Source organism: Prionailurus viverrinus, chromosome C1 (assembly GCF_022837055.1).
Source record: "Prionailurus viverrinus isolate Anna chromosome C1, UM_Priviv_1.0, whole genome shotgun sequence".
Lineage (NCBI taxonomy): Eukaryota > Metazoa > Chordata > Mammalia > Carnivora > Felidae > Prionailurus > Prionailurus viverrinus.
In genome coordinates this window covers 49,998,921-50,021,015 of record NC_062568.1, presented here as the reverse complement: position 1 = coordinate 50,021,015, position 22,095 = coordinate 49,998,921, and the positions used below count along the sequence as shown (strand labels likewise).

Genomic DNA, 22,095 nt, shown 5'->3' with positions numbered 1-22,095 from the left:
AATTCTACTCTGCAAGTTTCCTATTAGTACGGAAGTTCAAAATTAAATAACTATTTTGATATATACCAGGACATTGTATTCAGATTGTTGATATCATGACTTTAAATCACAATATACCCACCTTCTGGGGGTTACCCATTCATTTCCTGTCACATTGTCCAGTTTCAAAAACATCAGTAAAATTTAAGGTATTAAACAATTCCAAGAAGGCACTTTGAAGGTGTATATTAGATTGGAAAAGGTACAAAAATTTTCAAATAATATCGCCAGCTTCAGATACACAAGTGATGTGAACATGTAGACATTACCACTCACTAAGAACCATCTGCTACAGTCAATATTAAAAGAATCAACCAGGAGAAACAGAGCACAGTCTCCAACTCAAGAAGACCTGGAGATGGTCCAAAGCAAGATTTCCCCTTGGCAGACTTTAAAAGGCAAGACCAAGGCAGGGCAGTCAGGTTGAGATTCTGCTTCTAGCCTTATGGCTTGTATGCAGAAGGCTTACAATATTCATGTACCTTTCCCTGATAAATGAAAAAAAATTTTAAAGAGGAAATATTTTTCTTGGTGAAAATTTCAAGGTGTTAATTTTAACCTTGATACATTTTATGATAATTCCCTTACTCCATGAGAAATATGGCAGTGTTGGCACAAGTGTCCCCTCAAGCAGTTCAATGACGGCTCTAAGATGAAACCCTCATGGGGATTTTTTTTAACATGTCAAAGCATAGAGCTTCCTAGTTTTGAGAACCAAATAATGGCCATGATAGGAATATATTCTTTCCAAATTTTTGTTTAAATTCTAATTAGTTAACATGCAGTGTAACATTGGTTTCAGGAGTAGAATTTAGTGATTCATTACTTACATATAACATCCAGTACTCATCATAAAGGAATATATTTTTAAAAGTTCACTTTTGCTGCTATTAATTTTGAAACTCTATGTGGAATCCAGACCTCTGTGATGTTCGCCAGCCTACTGAAATCATGAGTCTCTTACTGGTCTGTCCTGATTACCTAAAATTACCAACGTAACTTCCCACTGACCTTATTGGCACTGTTAAAAAAAACATTTGCCTTTTTTAACCAAGTTTTCCTTTCCACCATGAGCCGACCAAATTCTCCTTGAAGCTGATCCAGTTTCTGGTTAGAGAACTGTAGATGTTCCTTCTCCACGTAGTCCTTGGACAGCAGAATCCCAAGAGCATCACTCTTTAGCTTCTCAACAGCAGAATTCCATTCCTACAAGAGATCACTCCAGTTTATTTTACACATCCTCCCCTTTGCAACTGTACTAAGACTCAGAGAACATTTAGATGGGTTGAATGTATCAGTAACCATCTGTCACTGTATTTTCAAATTATGAAGGAGTAAACGCTACATTCCAGGTTTCAGTACCAAGATGTAGGTAAAAAAGAAAGGTAGATAAAGAAGAAAGAGGCTAGGAAGAGGCAGGTTGGGATGTGTGATCGATAGAATACCCAGTTGCCCCAAATACAGGCTACTTCTTCCATTAACGCTGTCTGAAAACATACCCAAAGTATAGTCAATAGCGTTTTTTAATCTCTAACTCACTTTGATCTGTTTTCATTTAATTAAATATAAAAAGTCTACTTCCCACAATTCGGTCTCACTGCCAATGTGGGCAAATATGTACAAGACAGGAAGAGAAATCTTATATTTTATGGCTGTTGTGTTTGTATTGCGCCTACACTTAGAACTAAAATTAAGATCTGTTATTCTCCACAAAATTAATAGTTGGTATTGTGCAGTATTCCCTCCTTCCTGACCTGAGTCTCACCTCTCAATACTTCATTCTTAGTGCTATATAAACATTTCAGGAAAAGAAAGGAGGTAGTTTTTTACTTTCTGTTACACAAGGATGAAAAACAGTAAGTAGAGAAGAAAATAAAAGTTGGAGTTAACTGAACATATTAACACTTTATTTATTTAAAGGGAAACTTAAATTTCTTGCAAAAGATGAAGCTAGATTCAACTTCATAAAATATCTCTAACATGGATGTCTTGTGAGTGAATTTTCGGTACCCATCTCAGCTAAGATTGTGGCTAAAAACAGCATAGGTTGTTTGTTAAAGCACCAGAAATTTAGCGCCAAATTTCAAAAATTACATTCTACCTCCATCCTGGCTTGTTCCCTAAGGCAAACGTCCTATCATTAAGTTACATTTGTTACATTATACTATGTAAAATAAGTATAATTTTTAGTGCAATTTACCACTACCATTTCCATTCATTCATTTCACAATACACACTAAATACTATGTACCTGGTACCATGCTAGGATAGATGGCTTGGGGAATATGAAGAAAGAATAAAGTGTAGTTCTTTCCTTCAACAATATATAAACTGCTATTTTACATAATTTTCATATATACTTTCATCATCAAATGTATGAAATGTATGCTGGTCCTACAAACACATCCTGATGACTCAACTAATGGAAACAGCTAACGTGTGATTCTTCAGCCTGACCACATCAATGGTGGTAACCAAATATAATGCTATAGTGGTTGATCATACTCTCAGCCTTCTAAGAGAATGACCAAAGAGGGAGGGGGTTGTTAAAATAAAAAACAAATGAATACCAGCCTTAAAAATGGCCTGAGCAGACATAACCAGTTTAGTCATACAAACAAAGCTTAATTTAGCTTATTTTGCAAGGCTGACTTGACCTGGGTCATTTCTTGTTTATGTCTCTGGAAATTATAAGCAAAACTTGAACCTTTCCCAAGGTTGCTATGAGGTAACCACTGACCAATTCCCCATCATGTAAGGAAATTCTGATATTATAACCAATAATTGTGAAGAGTAAGAAGTCACCGTTTCCTCACTATTTAGGCTGCTTTATAATAATATACCCCTGAGCCTTGTTCCATGTTTTTGGGTGAGTGCTTTGGTTTGCATATTGTCTTTTTGGTGTGTGCACAATAAACTTTTACCAGTTACTACTTTGGTGATTCATTGTGGGTTTTTTTCCAGTTGTTTATGAACTTTTGACACTCCAGATTTCTCAGTGAGTGCAAAATCAATATTCTTAGGTATGAATATGGGCTATGTGATTTCTTAAGATCCTTCATTTTTTAAAGAGCTAGTCTGTCCCCACTTAAAGATAGCTAATATGTTCCATGACATTCTTTCATAAAGCACTGTAAATATCCTTCCCTCTTAAAAATCATTACCTTAACCTTATCAGGAAAGAGCAAATGTTTTTAAAACAGTTAGCACAATTTATGGCACATGTAATAAACACTCACTGTTAGTCCCCCTTTTCATTCCATCAGTTTTACCATGGTTCACTAGCACCCCAAAATTTGTTCTTTATGAGAATTTCTGTTTCTCAGCTCTAAAATAATGGTAGTGGAAGGATTCTCCAAATGTTATTGATCAGCGTTATGTATCGATCAGTATTATGGGATAAACAAAACAAAGCAGGTTTCTTTACTGCAGGACTTCTCAGAATCCTCAATATGTTGATGTGTATTGAGACTCCTAAATGGAAACGCATGTGAAATATTTTGAACAACCTGTTTTGACCATGAAACCATGTGTTTACTCATCATCTCAGGGGACCAATGCTCCAGCTAGAATAATGTTGGGAAATTCTGTTCTTATGGCTAAAAGCAGCTGAATCACCTATGAGTTCACCTGCTTTCACAAGTCTGTTTCTTTACTCTTTTGTTTTGTCTCTATCCCTCCAGACCCAACTAGTCCATTTTCTGTCTCTTGTACCCATTCTCTCATTTTCTGTCTGTTAAGATCCGTGGGGTATTAATCCTCAAAGACTCAAGTGAAGAAATGCTTCAGGTGTTAAAACAGAATAAAGCAGGTTATTCAAAAAGTTATCATTGACCATAATCTTCTTGCTCATTAGAGGAAGACCACTTAACAAATATGAAGAACCTCGGGAAGGCCTACAAAGCTAGGGGGAAGGAAATGGAACGGGAGTTAGGACATAGAGAAACAGATATGGCAATTATGTGTTCAACCTAGACAACACCAAGCCCTAAGGTGTAGGTGTCTTAACTGTCTGCAAGATAGTATTGATTTTTCTTTCTGTTTAAGCACTGTGCTAAATGCTTTTCATGTATTATGTCACCTAATCTTCACCATACCCCTGGAAGGTGCCAAGTGTTACCATCCTCATTTTACAGATGGGGTGATTGAAGTTTGGAAGGATTAAGAACTTTCCTGAATTCTCAACACCAGTAAGTGAAAGAGCCAGAATTCAAAATGAAGTAGTTTGACTCTAGAATCTGTTTCTCAATCAGTATACTGACCTCAGCACTTCAGAGGGGAGAGGTGATAGAAAGTGGTTGGGTTTTTTTTTGGTTTTTTGGGTTTTTTTGTTTTTTGTTTTTTGTTTTTTGTCTTTTGTGTTTTTTTTACAGCATAAAAGGATTAAATCTATTGGCTTAGAATTACACAGGTGAAAGTTCCATGAAACCCGGATAAGGTCTTGGAAATTACAAAAAATCTTCTAAGACCCTGAGATTTTCTGATTTGGAATCAGAAGCTTCATTCTTTCTAAATAAATACAATGCTGTTACATATAGAACTGAAAATTTACAGCCCAAACTCAAGCTTAATTTTGCTTAGCCAATGGACCAAAATAACAAAACACTTCTCTAAGAAGGGAAATACCTGTTCTCTAACAGTGTTCATAAATCTCCTTTAGCATAAATGTTGCAAACAACATTAAAGAAAGACATCTGGAATAGAGCCAAATCTTGGAAAAACCACTTTAGCTTTGTGCTTCACATCATATTTATAAAAAGTAGGCTATGACCTTCCAAGGAAACTGTTAAAGGACCATTTTGGCCTCGTATCTTTTCTTATTCTCCATCTCCAGTCTTCTTAATTGCATTTTCACATGAACTCTGTGGGTATTAAATGAAGTTGGGTCCATTCGATATTTCTATTCAATCTTCTCAGAAAATTGGTTCTGTTTTCTTTGGGCAATCCATAGGCATTTTCTGATGTATTTCTGTAACATTCTGATGATGAATTTACCCAGCCATTTTTCTTAGGGGATGCTTCCACTATTTTATTTTTAACATAAAATGTTCCAGAGTCATCTGAATCCATCACACTATTTTAAAAAAAAACTTAGTTGTCACTGTTGTCAAGGCTGGAGGAACCCAGTGGAGAAAACCATGGTCCGTTTTCTCTAGCCGTTGCTGCCTGCCTGCTAAGTGTTAAACATCTGACTTTCAGTCACTTTACAATAAAATATTTCCAGTACGTGTCCCTACCAGCTGAAAGCCAAAGACTACCATTTCCTTGGCTTTTCAATCTTGACAGAGATATGTGCATATGTCTGACCTAGTAAAGATGTGTGGCACTGTGTGATCCTGGGCTCAGGGTGTCTCCTCAGGTCACTCCATTATTTTCCTTTCTTCACTCTCAGTGGTAACCCTTTCAAACTGTACCTTTCAGTGTTCCATCCGCTGAGGAAATTGAGCTTCTGTTGAATCCGATGATTGAAAGGGTACTTTTAAGAGGATTAGTGCTGATAGACAAGAAGGTGAAAATGATTTCTTCTTTCTTTTCTATACTCCCAGGTTAGCTCTTCAAATGAAGTTATGGATTGGCATAAAAATTATCCAGCAAGTAAATTCAAAAAGTAGGAAGATTAGCTATTCCATTTGAAAAGAAACAATATAATCACAATATGTTTAGTAAACTTTTATTCACATGAAAACTTCAGGGTAGATGAAGGGGTTTAATGACCCAACACCATGTGGTAAATTATTTTCATTATAAACTTGAAACTTCAGAATGTAATTTTTAAGTGGGGGACAAGAAAGAAGAGAGGACATATTTATAAACTACTAAGAAAATACCAGCTGTGGAGATGACTGGCCAAAATCACATCTGGCCGAAACATGTGTGGAGCTCATGTATAGTTCTCGTAGCATGGTTATTTCCTAGGGCATCTCATTAGACACAGTCCATTTCTTGTTCATTCTTTAAGTCTACAGTCCCATTTGGTTCGGCACCAAGGAGAATTAACTCATTGACACAAGAGCATAGAATTGTACATGATTGCATTAACAGCTGGTACAAACAAAATAAACCTGGCAATTTTAATCAGAGAATATTCGAGAATCTGTTTTGAGCAGGAGTTTCTTTTTAGAGGAAATGTTGATGCTTTTGAAGAGCGGCAATGAGCCCCTGAAAAGCTGAAACTCTGATTATGCCAAGTCGGATTGCACACTGGGCCACAGTTTCCTCTCATGCTCTGTTCCCAGGATTTCTACACTGACCTACGCGAAAGCAAGGATCATATGAGAGCTGGGTCCCATCCCACTGTTGGATGAGTGCAGAGTTCAGTGTCCACAGGCCATTTGAACCTGGCCCTCATTGTGATGCATTTCAGCAAAGGCATTGTTTGCAAACAGGAAGAACTGCAATTTTGTGTCACCTAAAGATAAAAGAAGTATGGTGTTTCACCTCCCAGCCATGAGGCAGACAATCATTGCTATTGAACCAGGCAGAGCTCATGGGGAAGAGCAAAGAACTGGAGCTAGAAATACATTTTTTATTCCAAACCTAGTAAGTGGTCTCAAGCAGGGCATTTTGCTTTACCGAGCCTTACTTTCCTGCAGTACAATGACAGGCCTCTATCACTTCACATATGCTTCTGCTTCTCTAGTGAATTATATGTAAATTCAATGATGAAATGGCTGTGCTTCAAATTCCTACCAAAATTTGGGTATTTTAGCTGTATTTCCCATAATTAACCCTAGTGGGATTAGGACTGACAGTCTATAGTAGAAATGACATATATCACCAAAATAGTTTTTGAGTAATGGCTGTTTTCTTTTTTCTCTGTCCATTCAAATGTTCCAAAAGTCACAGGAAAAACCATGGCTTGGAAGGTTCTTGTCTCCCTTATTCTGTTCAATGCATGGCCATTAAGGGGAGCTTTTTGTTTAATTGCTCAGAGCTTGTTGTTAATACTGAAGCAAATGAATATGCGGCAGAATAAATTTTTAAAATCAAATAAAATCTTAACAAATTACACTGTGAGCAAATCTTTGAAAGAATGATTGGAGCAACAATACATTTAGTTTTTCTTCCTTAGTTCAACATAGTTTTGGGATGAAAATTTAATTCCATGGAAGGTTGGGGAGACATTTTTTGAAGATTTGTGTTTTGCAAGAATCATTATTTTTTCTTACTCTCTTGTCCTTGTTGTTTTTCTTACATTTTTTGCTCCTCTTAATCAGAGTTTCTTTGAGTTGAATAAGTAAGGAGTATATCCAGATTTGGGGGGCATTGGTGTTTCAGTTTTTTAATAAAATTAATAAAGTCTAGCTGGCCAAACTGTTGGCATCTAACACAATTTGCCTACAATCCGATTGGGCCACTAGCTGACTAGGTGACTCCAGTTTATATTAATGTTTTCAGAGGACTTATTGTTTCATTTTCTAGAGCATCTGTTGGAGATACCTTTTAGGATCTCAACATAGATTCAATTATTAGGTTTAGATGTTCATCTCTTGTGAAAATTTTCCTAAATGAAATAGATTACGTTGGGAAGTGGGGGGAAGGAAATCCATATATATTACATCCACAATGAACATCTGCTATAGACTAGAACAATGGCTCTTAAATCTGGCTATCAATATCTCCTAGAAAAAGTTTTAAAACCTATATTCTCACACCCACCCTATTGATATACTGAATCATTATTGGTAGGGTGGAAAAATGCATATTTTAAAAAATCTAAAGCATTTTAGGGGCTCCTGGGTGGCTCAGTCAGTTAAGCATCTGACTTTGGCTCAGGTCATCATCTCTCAGTTCATGAGTTTGAGCCCCAGGTTGGGCTCTGTGCTGACAGCTCAGAGCCTGCTGCCTGCTGCAGATTCTGTGTCTCCCTCTCTCTGCCCTTCCCCCGCTTACACTCTCTCTCTGTCTCTCAAAAATAAATAAACATTAAAAAAATCTAAAGCATTTCATTTGAAATCAGGAACAAACAAAAAATACTTATAATCTGTGAAGTTTTGGAACTGGACTAGAATATTCCAAAATAGTTAATGACTAGGTAATCATACCAGTAAATGAGAAAGAATGATTATATAATAAAAGTGTTTTAACCTTGCAACTTTGAGCTAATTTAACTCTGTGAAATTATGTTTTGTATTGATGACTCCCAAATCTAAAATTTAACCTCTGTTTTACAAATTACTTTATTCATTCAGTGAGTATTGTGTAAGGCTGCAGAAGATACAATGACAAATAAAATCTTTGACCTTACACTCCTTAAATGATTAATATGCCAATCCATCATGAATTTAAAACAGCCCTAAGACTAAATCATTAGTCTTAATTCATAAGGAAGAAATCAAAGCATTTCTTTCTACTTTGTACTTTCTTCACAGTGTGTTAGGCAAAGGAGCAATTTATTTAAAAGGGAAACAGAAAGTAAAAAAACAAAAAAACAAAAAAACAAAAAACAAAACTGTGAAGGTACAAAACTCATCCAGTTTTTATTTCCCAAACTTTTCTATACATTTATATGGTTATCTTTAACTTTCCTTCAAACTTTTTATAACCATATTTATAATACATATATACTATATCTTTATTACAGGAAAACCCCTTACCTCTAATGGTTTAGAAGAAATAACTTGTCTTTTAACAAAATCTAGTCAAGGCTAGAATTTCTTCAATTTGTCTCCCTTCATATAGGTTCTGTTTTTCAGCTAATCGCTATGTATATACACAGGATTCTGATTCCATACTCAATAATCTGTGAATCAGCAGCATGTGATACTGGGTTTGACCTTCTATAACTCTCCTATACCAAATACGGTCCAATCTAAAAAGCATTATTTAACAAATCTTAAGAACACCTAACTAATATAAATAGATCATTGTAAGTTCAAATGGAAAATAAAACAGTGTTCAGTGGAAGAAAAAATAAATTCTGATTTGGGAATCTGATTTGGGAATTTCGGAATCAGATTTATAGAATCTGAATTATGGGTGAGACCTTCAACTAGTGAGTGTAGTGTGGGACTGGGAAGAAGGCAAGGGGCTGATTCAAGCACAGAGACAGCCTGAGCAAGAGCATGTAGGCTCCTTATGATCCTGGCTCATAAGGAGATAGAACTATCTAATCTGGAAAATTAATAAGTGTTTCTCATAGGAAGTGATATCTGAGCTAAGACTTAAAACAAAGGGTGGGGTTACCTAGACAAAAGAGGAGTGGAGGTATGGTGGAGAGTGAAGAGTGAGTTCTTGGGCAAATGTCCAAAAGAAAGCTGGTCAGTACCAGATAAGAGTGCTCAGGACCAAAGACATAGATTTGTGAATAACACTCTTCAGAGAGAATCTTTGAAAGCAAAACACCACTCACTAAAGAGCAGTGTGATGAATGAGAATTGGAAAGAATTAAGGACAAAAATGGAGGGATGAGCCTGCACTTGTGCAATGGCTGGACAGTGAAAAGCCCACACCATAGAAACAGAAATAGACAGGAGAAGAAATTACACAAGCCAAACCAGAAGAGGTTTACTAAGAAACACACATGACAATCAAATGCAATGCATTATCCTCAATTTGGGACAATTTGAAGACATTTGTAAATGAACAACAGAGCAGAAAATATTGTGTCAATGTGAAATTCACTGGGCATATAATTGGATTACAGCAATAGAAGAAAGCATCCTTATCATTAGGATATCTGTTGAAATGCTGAAGGTGAAAATGCATCATGTTCACAACTTATTTTGAAATGATATAAGAAAAAGTATATATATGCAAATACATACTAAGAGATAAAGGAAATGTCACAAAACTTTTAAATTGGTAAAGTCTATATAGGTATTCATTCTGTACTATTCTTTTAAATTTGCTGTGTGGAGTTTCAAAATTAAAAGTTAAGGAAGAAGAGTTAATATAGTTAATAATAAAAAGTTAAGGAAAAAGAAAATGACTTACTAAAGTAAACTGTTTAGTTTTATTAAACTAAAAAAAATAAAAAACTCAAACTTTGAAAGCAATCGGAAGGTCAATCAATGAGGGTTATTTTAAATAAATACATCTATAAATGGAATACTCTATAGCAAAAGCATCAGAACAACATCTATATACTAATATAGAAAAGTAACCAGGTAACAAAAACAAGATGCAGAACAATGAGTGTAGTAGGCCACTAATGAGGTAACAAAGGGACAAAATATGAATATATAGTTGTATTTGTTTAGATAACATAAAGAAATTAGACATATAATAAAAAACTAATAACAATGGTTACTTTTAGCATGATGGAAGGGAATCGGGTAGGTGAAAAGAGAAATATTTTATTACAGGTTTTTCTATGTTCCTTTAATATTTTTTTTAATAATGGAAATATATTGGCCAAAAAGTAAATTAAACACATTGAAAAACAAAGAAATGCAATTCGCCAAATAAACAAAAGAGAAAAACCATATGATAATCTAAATAAATACAAAAAGAGGCATCAATAAAATTCAGTGTCTATCCATGATTTTAAAAAGAAAATAAGAAATGTAACAAAGGATAGATGTAAAAACCAAACCAAAATTAAAAAAAAAAAAACTAAAAACTTAAGAAACCCTATACTTAATGGTAAAGCATTTGAAGCCTTCTATTTAAAGTCAGGAATAAAACAAAAATGTCCTCTATCACTGCTGCTAGTCTCCATTTTACTGAAGGTCTTATCCAATGAAAGAAAGAAAGAAAGAGAGAAAGAAAGAAGGAGAGAAAGAGAGAAAAAAAGATTATTGACATTATTTGTAGATTATGATTTTCTACATACCAAAACCAAGAGAATCTAGAAAAATAATTTAAATCAATAAGAGTTCATTAAAGTTGCTGTATATAAGATCAATATAAGAAAATTAGTAACATTCCTATATACCAACAATAGTTAATTTTATATTCAGTTAGAAGATACAGATCTTCTAATAAAGATCCAATTTATAACAGCAACAAAAATTATGAAGTACTCATTTGTTCATTTAATCAACAAACATTTATTGATTAATCAATTATTGATTATTGATTTAATCAACAAACATTTATTTGGCAGTCCTGTTCCATGTAAGGCATTTCCCTAAATACTTCATCTAAGCCAGGGAAATCAGTAATGGGCTGGCAGGGGAACTCCAATGTTAGTGATAGCGGTGGTGCACCACTATTTTATTCTGTTTATAACCAATAAACATAAAAAAATCAGTACATTATCTAGTTTGTTATAAAGTGATGAAGTTGTAGAATAAAGACAAGTAGAGCTGGCAGGTGACATTTCACTCCCCAACCCACTCTCCAGCATAAACAAAGGCTGCTGGCAGGAACCAGCATGCACCCACACTACTTACCTAACTTTCTTGCACCAAGTTGTCCTCCCCATCCCTGCACCTCAGGCTTCAGCAGATCTGCCCTTCCCAGCCATGTTCCCCTCAGTCCCAGCACTGCAGGTTCCTCCCTTAGAAGACCAGCACCAACCCTACCAACACCATATCTCCTCACCCACATGTTTTCTTTTTAATGTTTATTTATTTTTGAGAGAGAGAGAAAGAGAGAAAAAACAGGAGGGGGCAGAGAGAGGGAAATAGAGGATCCAAAGCAGGCTCTGCACTGACAGCAGAGAGCCCAATGTAGGGCCCAAATCCACAAACTATGAGATCATGACCTGAGCCAAAGTCAGACATTCAACCGAATGACCCACTCAGGTGCCCCTGACCCACATGTTTTATGAGACCTCAGTCTGGACAGCAGAAAGGGTAGTTCTTGTTTGGCAAGCAACCACTGCACATCTTGCTGCCAATAATAGGCAAAGACAGCTGATGTAGACAACTGAACTGAAGAAAAGAGGCCAAGACCCAACAGCAGAGCACATGCAACATATATAGGAGACACTCTCTAAAGTGCCAGCATCTGGGGAACAGGGGACACTGTACTGCAGGGCACTATAGGACCTCTTCTTCATAAGGCTATTGTCATCAAGTGCAACAGAAGTAACTTACTTTCCTAAAATGCAGAAACAGACACACAAAGTCAGACAAAATGAGGAAACAGAGAAACATCTCCCAAATGAAAGAAAAGGACCAAATCACAGCAAGAGACCGACGCAAAATAGATATAAGTAATATGCCTGAAAGATAATTTAAAGTAATGATCATAAAGAACCATATGATCCTGTCAATTGATGCAGAAAAAGCACTTGACAAAATTCAGCATCCTTTCTTAATAAAAACCCTCGAGAAAGTGAGGATAGAAGGAACATACTTAAACATCATAAAAGCCATTTATGAAAAGCCCACAGCTAACATCATCCTCAATGGGGAAAAACTGAGAGCTTTCCCCCTGAGATCAGGAACACGACAGGGATGTCCACTCTCACTGCTGTTGTTTAACATAGTGTTGGAAGTTCTAGCATCAGCAATCAGACAACAAAAGGAAATCAAAGGCATCAAAATTGGCAAAGATGAAGTCAAGCTTTCACTTTTCGCAAATGACATGATAGTATACATGGAAAACCCAACAGACTCCACCAAAAGTCTGCTAGAACTGATAAATGAATTCAGCAAAGTCACAGGATACAAAATTAATGTACAGAAATCAGTTGCATTCTTATACACTAATAATGAAGCAATAGAGAGACAAATAAATAAACTGATCCCATTCACAATTGCACCAAGAATCATAAAATACCTAGGAACAAACCTAACCAAATATACAAAAGATCTGTATGCTGAAAACTTATAGAAAGCTTATGAAGGAAATTGAAGAAGATATAAAGAAATGGAAAAACATTCCATGTTCATGGATTGGAAGAATAAATATTGTTAAAATGCCAATGCTACCCAAAGCAATCTACACATTCAATGCAATCCCAATCAAAATTGCACCAGCATTCTTCTCGAAGCTAGAACAAGCAATCCTACAATTTGTATGCAACCACAAAAGACCCCGAATAGCCAAAGTAATATTGAAGAAGACCAAAGTGGGAGGCATCACAATCCCAGACTTTAGCTTCCACTACAAAGCTGTAAGCATCAAGACAGTATGGTATTGGCACAAAAACAGACACATAGACCAATGGAATAGAATAGAGACTACAGAATTGGACCCACAAAAGTATGGCCAACTAGTCTTTGACAAAGCAGGAAAGAATATCCAATGGAAAAAATACAGTCTCTTTAACAAATGGTGCTGGGAGAACTGGCCAGCAACATGCAGAAGAATGAAACTAGACCACTTTCTTACACCATTCACAAAAATAAACTCAAAACGGATGAAGGACCTGAATGTGCGACAGGAAACCATCAAAACCCTAGAGGAGAAAGCAGGAAAAAAACCTCTCTGACCTCAGCTGTAGCAATTTCTTACTTGACACATCTCCAAAGGCAAGGGAATTAAAAGCAAAAATGAACTATTGGGACCTCATCAAGATAAAAAGCTTCTGCACTGCAAAGGAAACAATCAACAAAACTAAAGGGCAACTGATGGAATGGGAAAAGATACTTGCAAATGACATTTCAGACAAAGGGCTAGTATCCAAAATCTATAAAGAACTCACCAAACTCCACACCCAAAAAATAAATAATCCAGTGAAGAAATGGGCAGCAGACATAAATAGACATTTCTCCAAAGAAGACATCCAGATGGCCAACAGGCACATGAAAGGATGCTCAACGTCATTTCCTCATTAGGGAAATACAAATCAAAACCACACTCAGATATCACCTCATGCTAGTCAGAGTGGCTAAAATGAACAAATCAGAAGACTATAGATGCTGGAGAGCATGTGGAGAAACGGGAACCCTCTTGCACTGTTGGTGGGAATGCAAACTGGTACAGCCACTCTGGAAAACAGTATGGAGGTTCCTCAAAAAATTAAAAATAGATCTACCCTATGACCCAGCAATAGCACTGCTAGGAATTTACCCAAGGGATACAGGAGTGCTGATGCATAGGGACACTTGTACCCCAATGTTTATAGCAGCACTTTCAACAATAGCCCAATTATGGAAAGAGCCTAAATGTCCATCAACTGATGAATGGATAAAGAAATTGTGATTTATATACACAATGGAGTGCTATGTGGCCATGAGAAAGAATGAAATATGGCCTTTTGTAGCAACGTGGTTGGAACTGGAGAGTGTTATGCCAAGTGAAATAAGCCATACAGAGAAAGACAGATACCATATGTTTTCACTATTATGTGGATCCTGAGAAACTTAACAGAAGACCATGGGGGAGGGGAAGGGGGAAAAATGTTACAGAGAGAGGAGGCAAACCATAAGAGACTCGTAAAAACTAAGAACAAACTGATGGTTGCTGGGGGGTGGGAGGGAGGGGAAAGTGGGTGATGGGCATTGAGGAGGACACCTGTTGGGATGAGCACTGGGTGTTGTATGGAAACCAATTTGACAATAAATTTCATATTAAAAAAATAAATAAAGTAATGATCATAAAGATACTCACTGAACTGGAGAAAAGAGTGGAGGACATCAGTGAGACCTTTAACATAGAGATATAAAAGGACCAAAAAGAGATCAGGAACACAAAATGAAATTAAAAATACAGTTGATGGAGGGGTTCCTGGGTGGCTCAGTTGGTTAAGAGTCTTCCTCTTGGTTTCAGCTCAGGTCATGATCTCACAGTTTGTGAGTTCAAGCTTTGCATTGGGCTCTGTGCTGATGGTATAGAGCCTGGTTGGGATTCTCTCTCTCTCCCTCTCTCTGCCCCTCCCCTGCTCATGCACTCTCTAAATAAATAAATAAATAAATAAATAAATAAATAAACTTAACAAAAAAATTACTTAAAAAAAAGTTTAAACAAATACACTGGATGTAATAAATAGCAGGCTAGATGAAGCAGAGGAAAGAATTAATGACCTGGAATAGAGAGTAATGGAAAGTAACCAAGCTGAACAAAGGAGAGGAAAGAAAATTATGCAGATTGAGAATAGTCATAGGGCACACAGTGACTCCATCAAGTATAATAACATCCATCATTATAGGGATCTCAGAAAATAAGGAAAGAGATAAGGGGGTAGAATATTTATTTGAAGAAATAATAGCTGAAAACTTTCTTAATCTGGCGAAGGAAATAGATATCCAGATTAGGAGGCACAGAGATCCCAAAAAAAGTTCAACCCAAGTAGGTCCACACCCAGACACATAGTAATTAAAATGGAAAAATGTAGTGATGAAGAAAAAATTTTTAAAAAAGTAAGAGAAAAGGAGACTGTTACATACAAGGGAAATCCCCATTAAGCTATCAGCAGATTTTTCAGCAGAAACTTTGCAGGCCAGAAGGCAGTGGCATGATATATTCAAAATGCTGAAAGGGAAAAATCTGCAGCCAAGAATACTCTATCCAGCAAGGGAATCATTCATAAGGAGAGATAAAGAGTTTCTCAGACAAATAAAAACTAAAGGAGTTTATGACCACTAAACCAGCTCTATAAGAAATATTAAAGGGGACTCCATGAGTGGAAAGGAAGATCATAAGTAAGAGTATATATATTAAAAAAAAGCAGTAAAGCCAAGTACTTCTGTAAAAATCAGTCAAGAGACTCATAAAATAAAAGTGTGTAAAATACAATACTATATACCTAAAATATGGAAGGGAGAGGAATAAAGAATGGATTCAAACTTAAGCAACTATTAACTTAGTAAAGACTGCTAGATGTAGAAGATGTTATATGCAAACCTAATGATAACCACATATCAAAAACCGTAGCAGATATAAATAATAAAGAATAAAGAGAAAGGGATCCAAGTATACCACTTAAGAAAGCCAACAAACCATGAAAGAGAGCAAGAGAAGAAAGGATCAGCGAAAATCTATGGGGGGGGGGGGGGAGTAACAAAATGGCAATGAACACACACCTATCAATAATTACTTTGAATGTAAATGGACTAAATGCTCCAATCAAAAGACATAGGTCAACAGAGTGGATAAAAAACAAGACCCATATATATTATGCCTACAAGACACTCATTTCAGACTGAAAGACACCTGTTAATTGAAAGTGTTGGGCTGGAGACACATTTACCATAAAAATTGATGCCAAAAGAAAGCTGGGATAGCAGCTTATATAAGACAGAATAGACCTTAAAATAGACTGTAACAAGAGACATAGAAGGACACCATATAATAAGAAAGGTGACAATGCAACAAGAGGATATAGCAATTGCAAATATTATGCACCCAACATGTAAGCACCCAAATACATAAAATGGTTAATAACAAACATAAAGGAACTAATCGATAGTAATACAATAATAATAGGAGACTTTAACACCCCACTTACATTGATGAACATATTATCCACACAGAAAATCAACAAGTGACTTTGAATGACACATTGGACCAGATGGACTTAACAGACATATTCAGAACATTCCATCCTAAAACAAGAGAATACATATTCTTTTCCAGTACACATGGGACATTTTCTAGAATAGATCATGTATAAGACCCCAAGACAAGTCTCAACAAATTTAAAAAAAATCAGTCATACAATGCATCATGCATCTTTTCTGACCACAACACCATGAAACTAGAAATCAACCACAAGAAAAAATCTGGAAATACCACAAATACATGGAGGTTAAATAATGTGCTCTTAAACAATGAATGGGTCAACCAAGAAATCAAAGAAGAAATGAAAAACTACATGGTAACACATGAAAATGAAACACAGTACAAAATCTTTGGGATACAGCATAAGTGGTTCTAAGTAAATAGCAACACAGGTTTTCCTCAAGAATCAAGAAAAATCTCAATGAAAATACCTAACCATACACCTAAAGGAGCTAGAAAAAGAAGAATAAAACACAAACCCAGAAAAAAACAAAAAACAATAACAAAAAACCCACTAAAGTCTAATAATAAAGATAAGAGCAGAAATAAATGATATAGAAATTAAAAAAAAAACAATAGAATAGAGCAATGAAACCAGGTTCTTTGAAAAGATCAACAAAACTGCTGAACCACGGGGTGCCTATGTGGCTCAGTCAGTTGAGCATTCGACTTCAACTCAAGTCATGATCTCATGGTTTACAAGTTCGAGTCTTGCTTTGGGTTCACTGCTGTTAGTGCAGAGCCCACTTTGGATCCTCTGTTCCTCTCTCTCACTTTCCCTCCCTTCTTCCCACCCTCCTTCCCTCTCTTTGTTTCCCTCTCTCTCTCTCTCTCTTTCTCTTTCTCAAAAAAAAAAACCATTAAAAAAAGTCTGATAAACCTCTAGCAAGACTCACTATAAAAATGGAGAGAGAGAGAACCCAAATAAACAAAATTACTAATGAAAGAGGAGAAACAATAAGCAACACCAAAGAAATACAATTGTAACATAGTATTATGAAAAGCTATATGCCAACAAATTGGACAACTTAGAAGAAATGGCTAAATTCCTAGAAACATATAACCTACCAAAACTAAAGCAGGAAGACATAGAAAATTTGAATAGATGGATCGCCAGCAATGAAATTGAATCAGTAATCAGAAAACTCCCCCAAACCAAAAGTCCAGGACCAGGCAGCTTCACAGGCAAACTTTACCAAACATTTAAAGAAGAGTTAATATCCATTCTTCTCAAACTATTACAAAAAATACAAAAGGAAGGAAAATTCCAAGTTCATTCAATGAGGCCAGTATCACCTTGATACCAAAATCAGATAAAGATACCACAAGAAAAGAGACTACAGGCCAGTATCTCTCATGAATGTAGATGCAGAAATTCTCAACAAAATATTAGCAAATCAAATCCAACAATATATTAAAAATCATACACCACAATCAAGTGGGATTAATTCCTGGGATGCAAGGGTGGCTTGATGTTTGCATAATAAGCAACATGATATGTTACATCAATAAGAGAAAGGATAGAGGGGCGCCTGGGTGGCGCAGTCGGTTAAGCGTCCGACTTCAGCTCAGGTCACGATCTTGCGATCCATGAGTTCGAGCCCCGTGTCAGGCTCTGGGCTGATGGCTCAGAGCCTGGAGCCTGCTTCCGATTCTGTGTCTCCCTCTCTCTCTGCCCCTCCCCCGCTCATGCTCTGTCTCTCTCTGTCTCAAAAATAAATAAAACGTTAAAAAAAATTTAAAAAAAATAATTAAAAAAAAAGAGAAAGGATAGAAACCACATGATCATTTCAACAGATGGAGAAAAAGCATTTGACAAACTACATCATTCATGCTTATCATTCATGATAAACACCCTTAACAAAGCAGGTCTGGAGGGAACATATCTCAACATAATATAGGTATAGAAAAAACCCACAGCCAACATCTTATCCAATGGTGAAAAACTGAGCTTCCCCTAAGGTCAGGAACAAGACAAATGTCATGAATATCATGAAAGATGTCATCATTTTTATTCAACATAGTATTGGAAGTCCTAGTCACAGGAATTAGACAATATAAATAAATAAAAGGCATCCAAATAGGTAAGGAAGAAATAAAACTCTTATGATTTGCAAATGACATGATAATTTATATAGAAAACCCTAGAGACTCCATCAGAAAACTACTAGAACTGATAAAAGAATTCAGTAAAGTCACAGGATACAAAATTAATGTACAGAAATCCATTGAATTCCTGTACACTAATAATGAAGCAGCAGAAAGTGCAATTAAGAAAACAATCCCATTTACAGTTGCACCAAAAATAATAAAATATCTAGGAATAAACTTACCCAGAGAGGTAAAAGACTTCTACTCTGAAAACTATAAAACACTGATGTAAGAAATTCAAGATGACACAAAGAAATGGAAAGACATTTCATGCTCATGGATTGGAAGAACAAATACTGTTAAAATGTCTATACTACCCAAAGTAATCTACATGTTTAATGCAATCCCTATCAAAATACCACCAGCATTTTTCACAGAACTAGAACAAACTATCATAAAATTTGTATGAAACCACAAAAGATTTCAAATAGCCAAAACAATCTTAAGAAAGAAAAACAAAATAAAAAGAAATAAAACACAATTCCAGACTTCAAGTTATATTACAAAGCTATAGTAATTAAAACTGTATGGTACTGGCTCATACATAGACACATAGGTCAATAGAATAGGACAGAAAACCCAGAAGTAAACCCACAGTTATATGGTCAACTAGTCTTTGACAAAGGAAGAATGAATATACAATGGGAACAAGACAATCTCTTCAACAAATGGTGCTGGGAAAACTGGACAGCCACATGTAAAAGAATGAAATTGGACCACTTTCTTTCACTGTACACAAAAATAAACACAAAATGGATTAAAGACCTAAATATGAGACTGGAAACCATAAAAATCCTTGAAGAAAGCACAGAAAGTAAATTCTATGACATTAGCTACAGCAACATTTCTCTAGATATGTCTCCTGTGGCAAGGGAAATATAAGCAAAAACAAACTATTGAGACTATATCAAAATAAAAAGCTTTTGCTCAGCAAAGGAAACAATTAATGAAACTAAAAAGGCAATGTACAGAATAGGAAAAGATATTTCCAAATGACATATCCAATAAAGAGTTAGTATTCAAAGTATATAAAGAACTGATACAACTCAAAACCCAAAAACAACAACCCAGTTTAAATATGTGCAGAAGACCTGAACAGACATTTCTCCAAAGAAGACATACAGAGAGCCAACAGACACATGAAAAGATACTCAATGTCATTCATCATCATGGAAATGCAAATCAAAACTACAATAAAATATCACCTCACACATGTCAGAATGGCTAAAATCAAAACCACAAGAAGAAAAAATTTTGGCAAGGATGTGGAGAAAAGGAATCCTCTCACATTGTTCGTGGGAATGCAAATTAGTACAGCCATTGTGGAAAACAGTATACAAGTTCCTCAAAAAATTAAAAATATAACTACCTTACAATCCAGGAATCTCACCACCCAAAAAATACAAAAACACTAATCCAAAGGGGTATATGCACCCCTATGTTTATTGCAGCATTATTTACAATAGTCAAACTAGGGAAGCAGTGCAAGTATCCATCGATAGATTAATGGATAAAGAAGATGCAGTATATATACACAATGGAATATTATTCATCAAATATAATGATGTCTTGCCATTTGCAACAATATGGATTGAACTAGACAACCTAATGCTAAGTGAAATAAGTCAGAAAAAGACAAATACCATATGGTCTCACTCATGTGAAATTTAGGAAGCAAATGAGCAAAGGAAAAAAGGGAGAGAGAGGCAGGTCAAGAAACAGACTTCTAACTACAGAGAACAAACTGATGGTTACCAGAAGGGAGGTGGGGAGAGGGATAGGGGAAATAGGGGGTGAGGATTAAAAAGTACATTTATCATGTTGAAAAAAATAAAATAATAAAAAATGCATTTAAAATTGATGGTAAATAACAAGTAGTCATGAAAAGCTAAAAGAAAAATTAAATTAAATTAAAAAATAAATAAAACCACAGGGCTATCATTAAGAATACATGGAGGGGGAGGGGTACAGAGACACGGGTGCAGATGCAAGCACAGCGATTCGTGAGGAGGCTACTGCAATGAGCTTGGCAAACATGCAAGTGGCTCAGTCCCCAGGACAGTGGTGGAGATGGTGAGAAATGGTAGGATTCTGGATCTATTTAGAAGATACAGCCCAGGTGATTTCCTCTAGGAAGTGAAGACTCTTTTGATCTAAGTAGCTGCAAGGATTGAGTTGCCTTTAAGGTGAGGGAACCAGGTGGAAGAGATTTGAGTGGGAATTCTGTTCATGAGACCCTGTTGACCCTGTCTCTCTGGAAAGGCTGTGCTTAGGCTCCTCAGTACTCACCACCGACCTTTGCCTGCACAGGCGCACACACACACACACACACACACACACACACACACTCATATATGCACACTCACACACTCTCACCCACACATTCACATACACACTCATGCACTCTTACATACACACACATACACTCACACACTCCTATCCCATTAGCAAATGCTCTCATGGATTCTTCCCAAATAAGCTCCAAGCCTCTTCAGTGAGAACAGCCTATTCAAAAGGGCTATGAAGAAAAGAGGCTTAAAGTTGCCTATAAGAAAAATAAGATCACAAATCTAAAGTAGCAAGAAGAAAACAAATACCCAGTATTTTCCAGATATATTTACAAATGTGCAGACATGTGTGTAATATATACAGCCAGTGGTTCTTCTTGTTCCTGGAATGCAGAGAAGCAAAATGACTGCACAAGCCAACTGCTGTGTAAGGTAATGCTGCACAGCAATCCCAGATTGCAGGAACATCTTACAGAAATGGTTTGAAGCCCGTAACATGTGTCCTTGAACATTCAGTGTTTGAAAGTGCTGGTTACTGATAGGCAAGAAGTGACAGTATTTTTCAAGATGTGAGTGTCTGGGTAGAACATCTGTACTCTACATACAGTGACATCAGATACTGTGATCATGTTAGCATGACAGTTCATACAAAAGGAGAGGTGCCTAACCCTATCTGAATACTCCCTGAGCCCTCTTGTGAGTAGTTTCTTTAAATCTTTCTCAGGGACTTACTGTACACATGAATGAGAATCTTTAAGTATCTTTATCACTTACATATTGAATCTTAAAAAAAAGAAAGAAAGAAAGTCAAATTCAGAAAAAGAGTAGAAAAGTGGATGCCAGGGGCTGGGGGCTGGGAAAATAGGGAAAGGTTGGTAAAAGAGGTGGCAAACTTTCAGTTATAAGATGAGTAAGGTCTGAAGATCTAATGTATAACAGGGTGATTATAGTGGATAACACTGTTGTATAACTGCAATTCCCTAAGAGGGTGGAACTTAACTGTTTTCATACACATGAAAAGATAAATATGTGAGGTGATGGATGTGTTAATTGTTATGGGAGCAATCTTTTCACAGTGTATACATATATCAAATCATCAAGATGTACACTTTAAATATCTTACAATTATATGTGTCAATTATATCTCAACAAGCTGAAAAAGGAAAAAATGATTCAAATCTCCAGATTCACAATGCAGGGGATCTCTGTATTACAAACACCAGGTTTACAAAGAATTCACCCTGCACACCCTTTCTGTGCCTGTAATGCCCTATTA

At 36.1% G+C, this 22,095-nt stretch overlaps 1 protein-coding gene across 5 annotated transcripts in view; it reads right to left on the bottom strand.

Annotated features, from left to right (window-relative positions):
* CCDC141 (coiled-coil domain containing 141) overlaps positions 1-22,095 on the bottom strand; it is a 232,536-nt gene that overhangs the window by 111,621 nt on the left and 98,820 nt on the right. For 4 of the 5 annotated variants that reach the window (XR_007155001.1, XR_007155002.1, XR_007155003.1 and 1 more), the window contains exon 7: positions 1,051-1,245. The exons of the other annotated variant lie outside the window; for it this stretch is intronic. Coding sequence is in view for 1 of the 4 variants with exons in the window: in XM_047872361.1 (XP_047728317.1) it covers positions 1,051-1,245 (195 nt within the window). In the remaining 3 variants the exon portion in view is untranslated. The remainder of the gene's footprint in view (positions 1-1,050; positions 1,246-22,095) is intronic. 5 annotated transcript variants of the gene reach the window in all.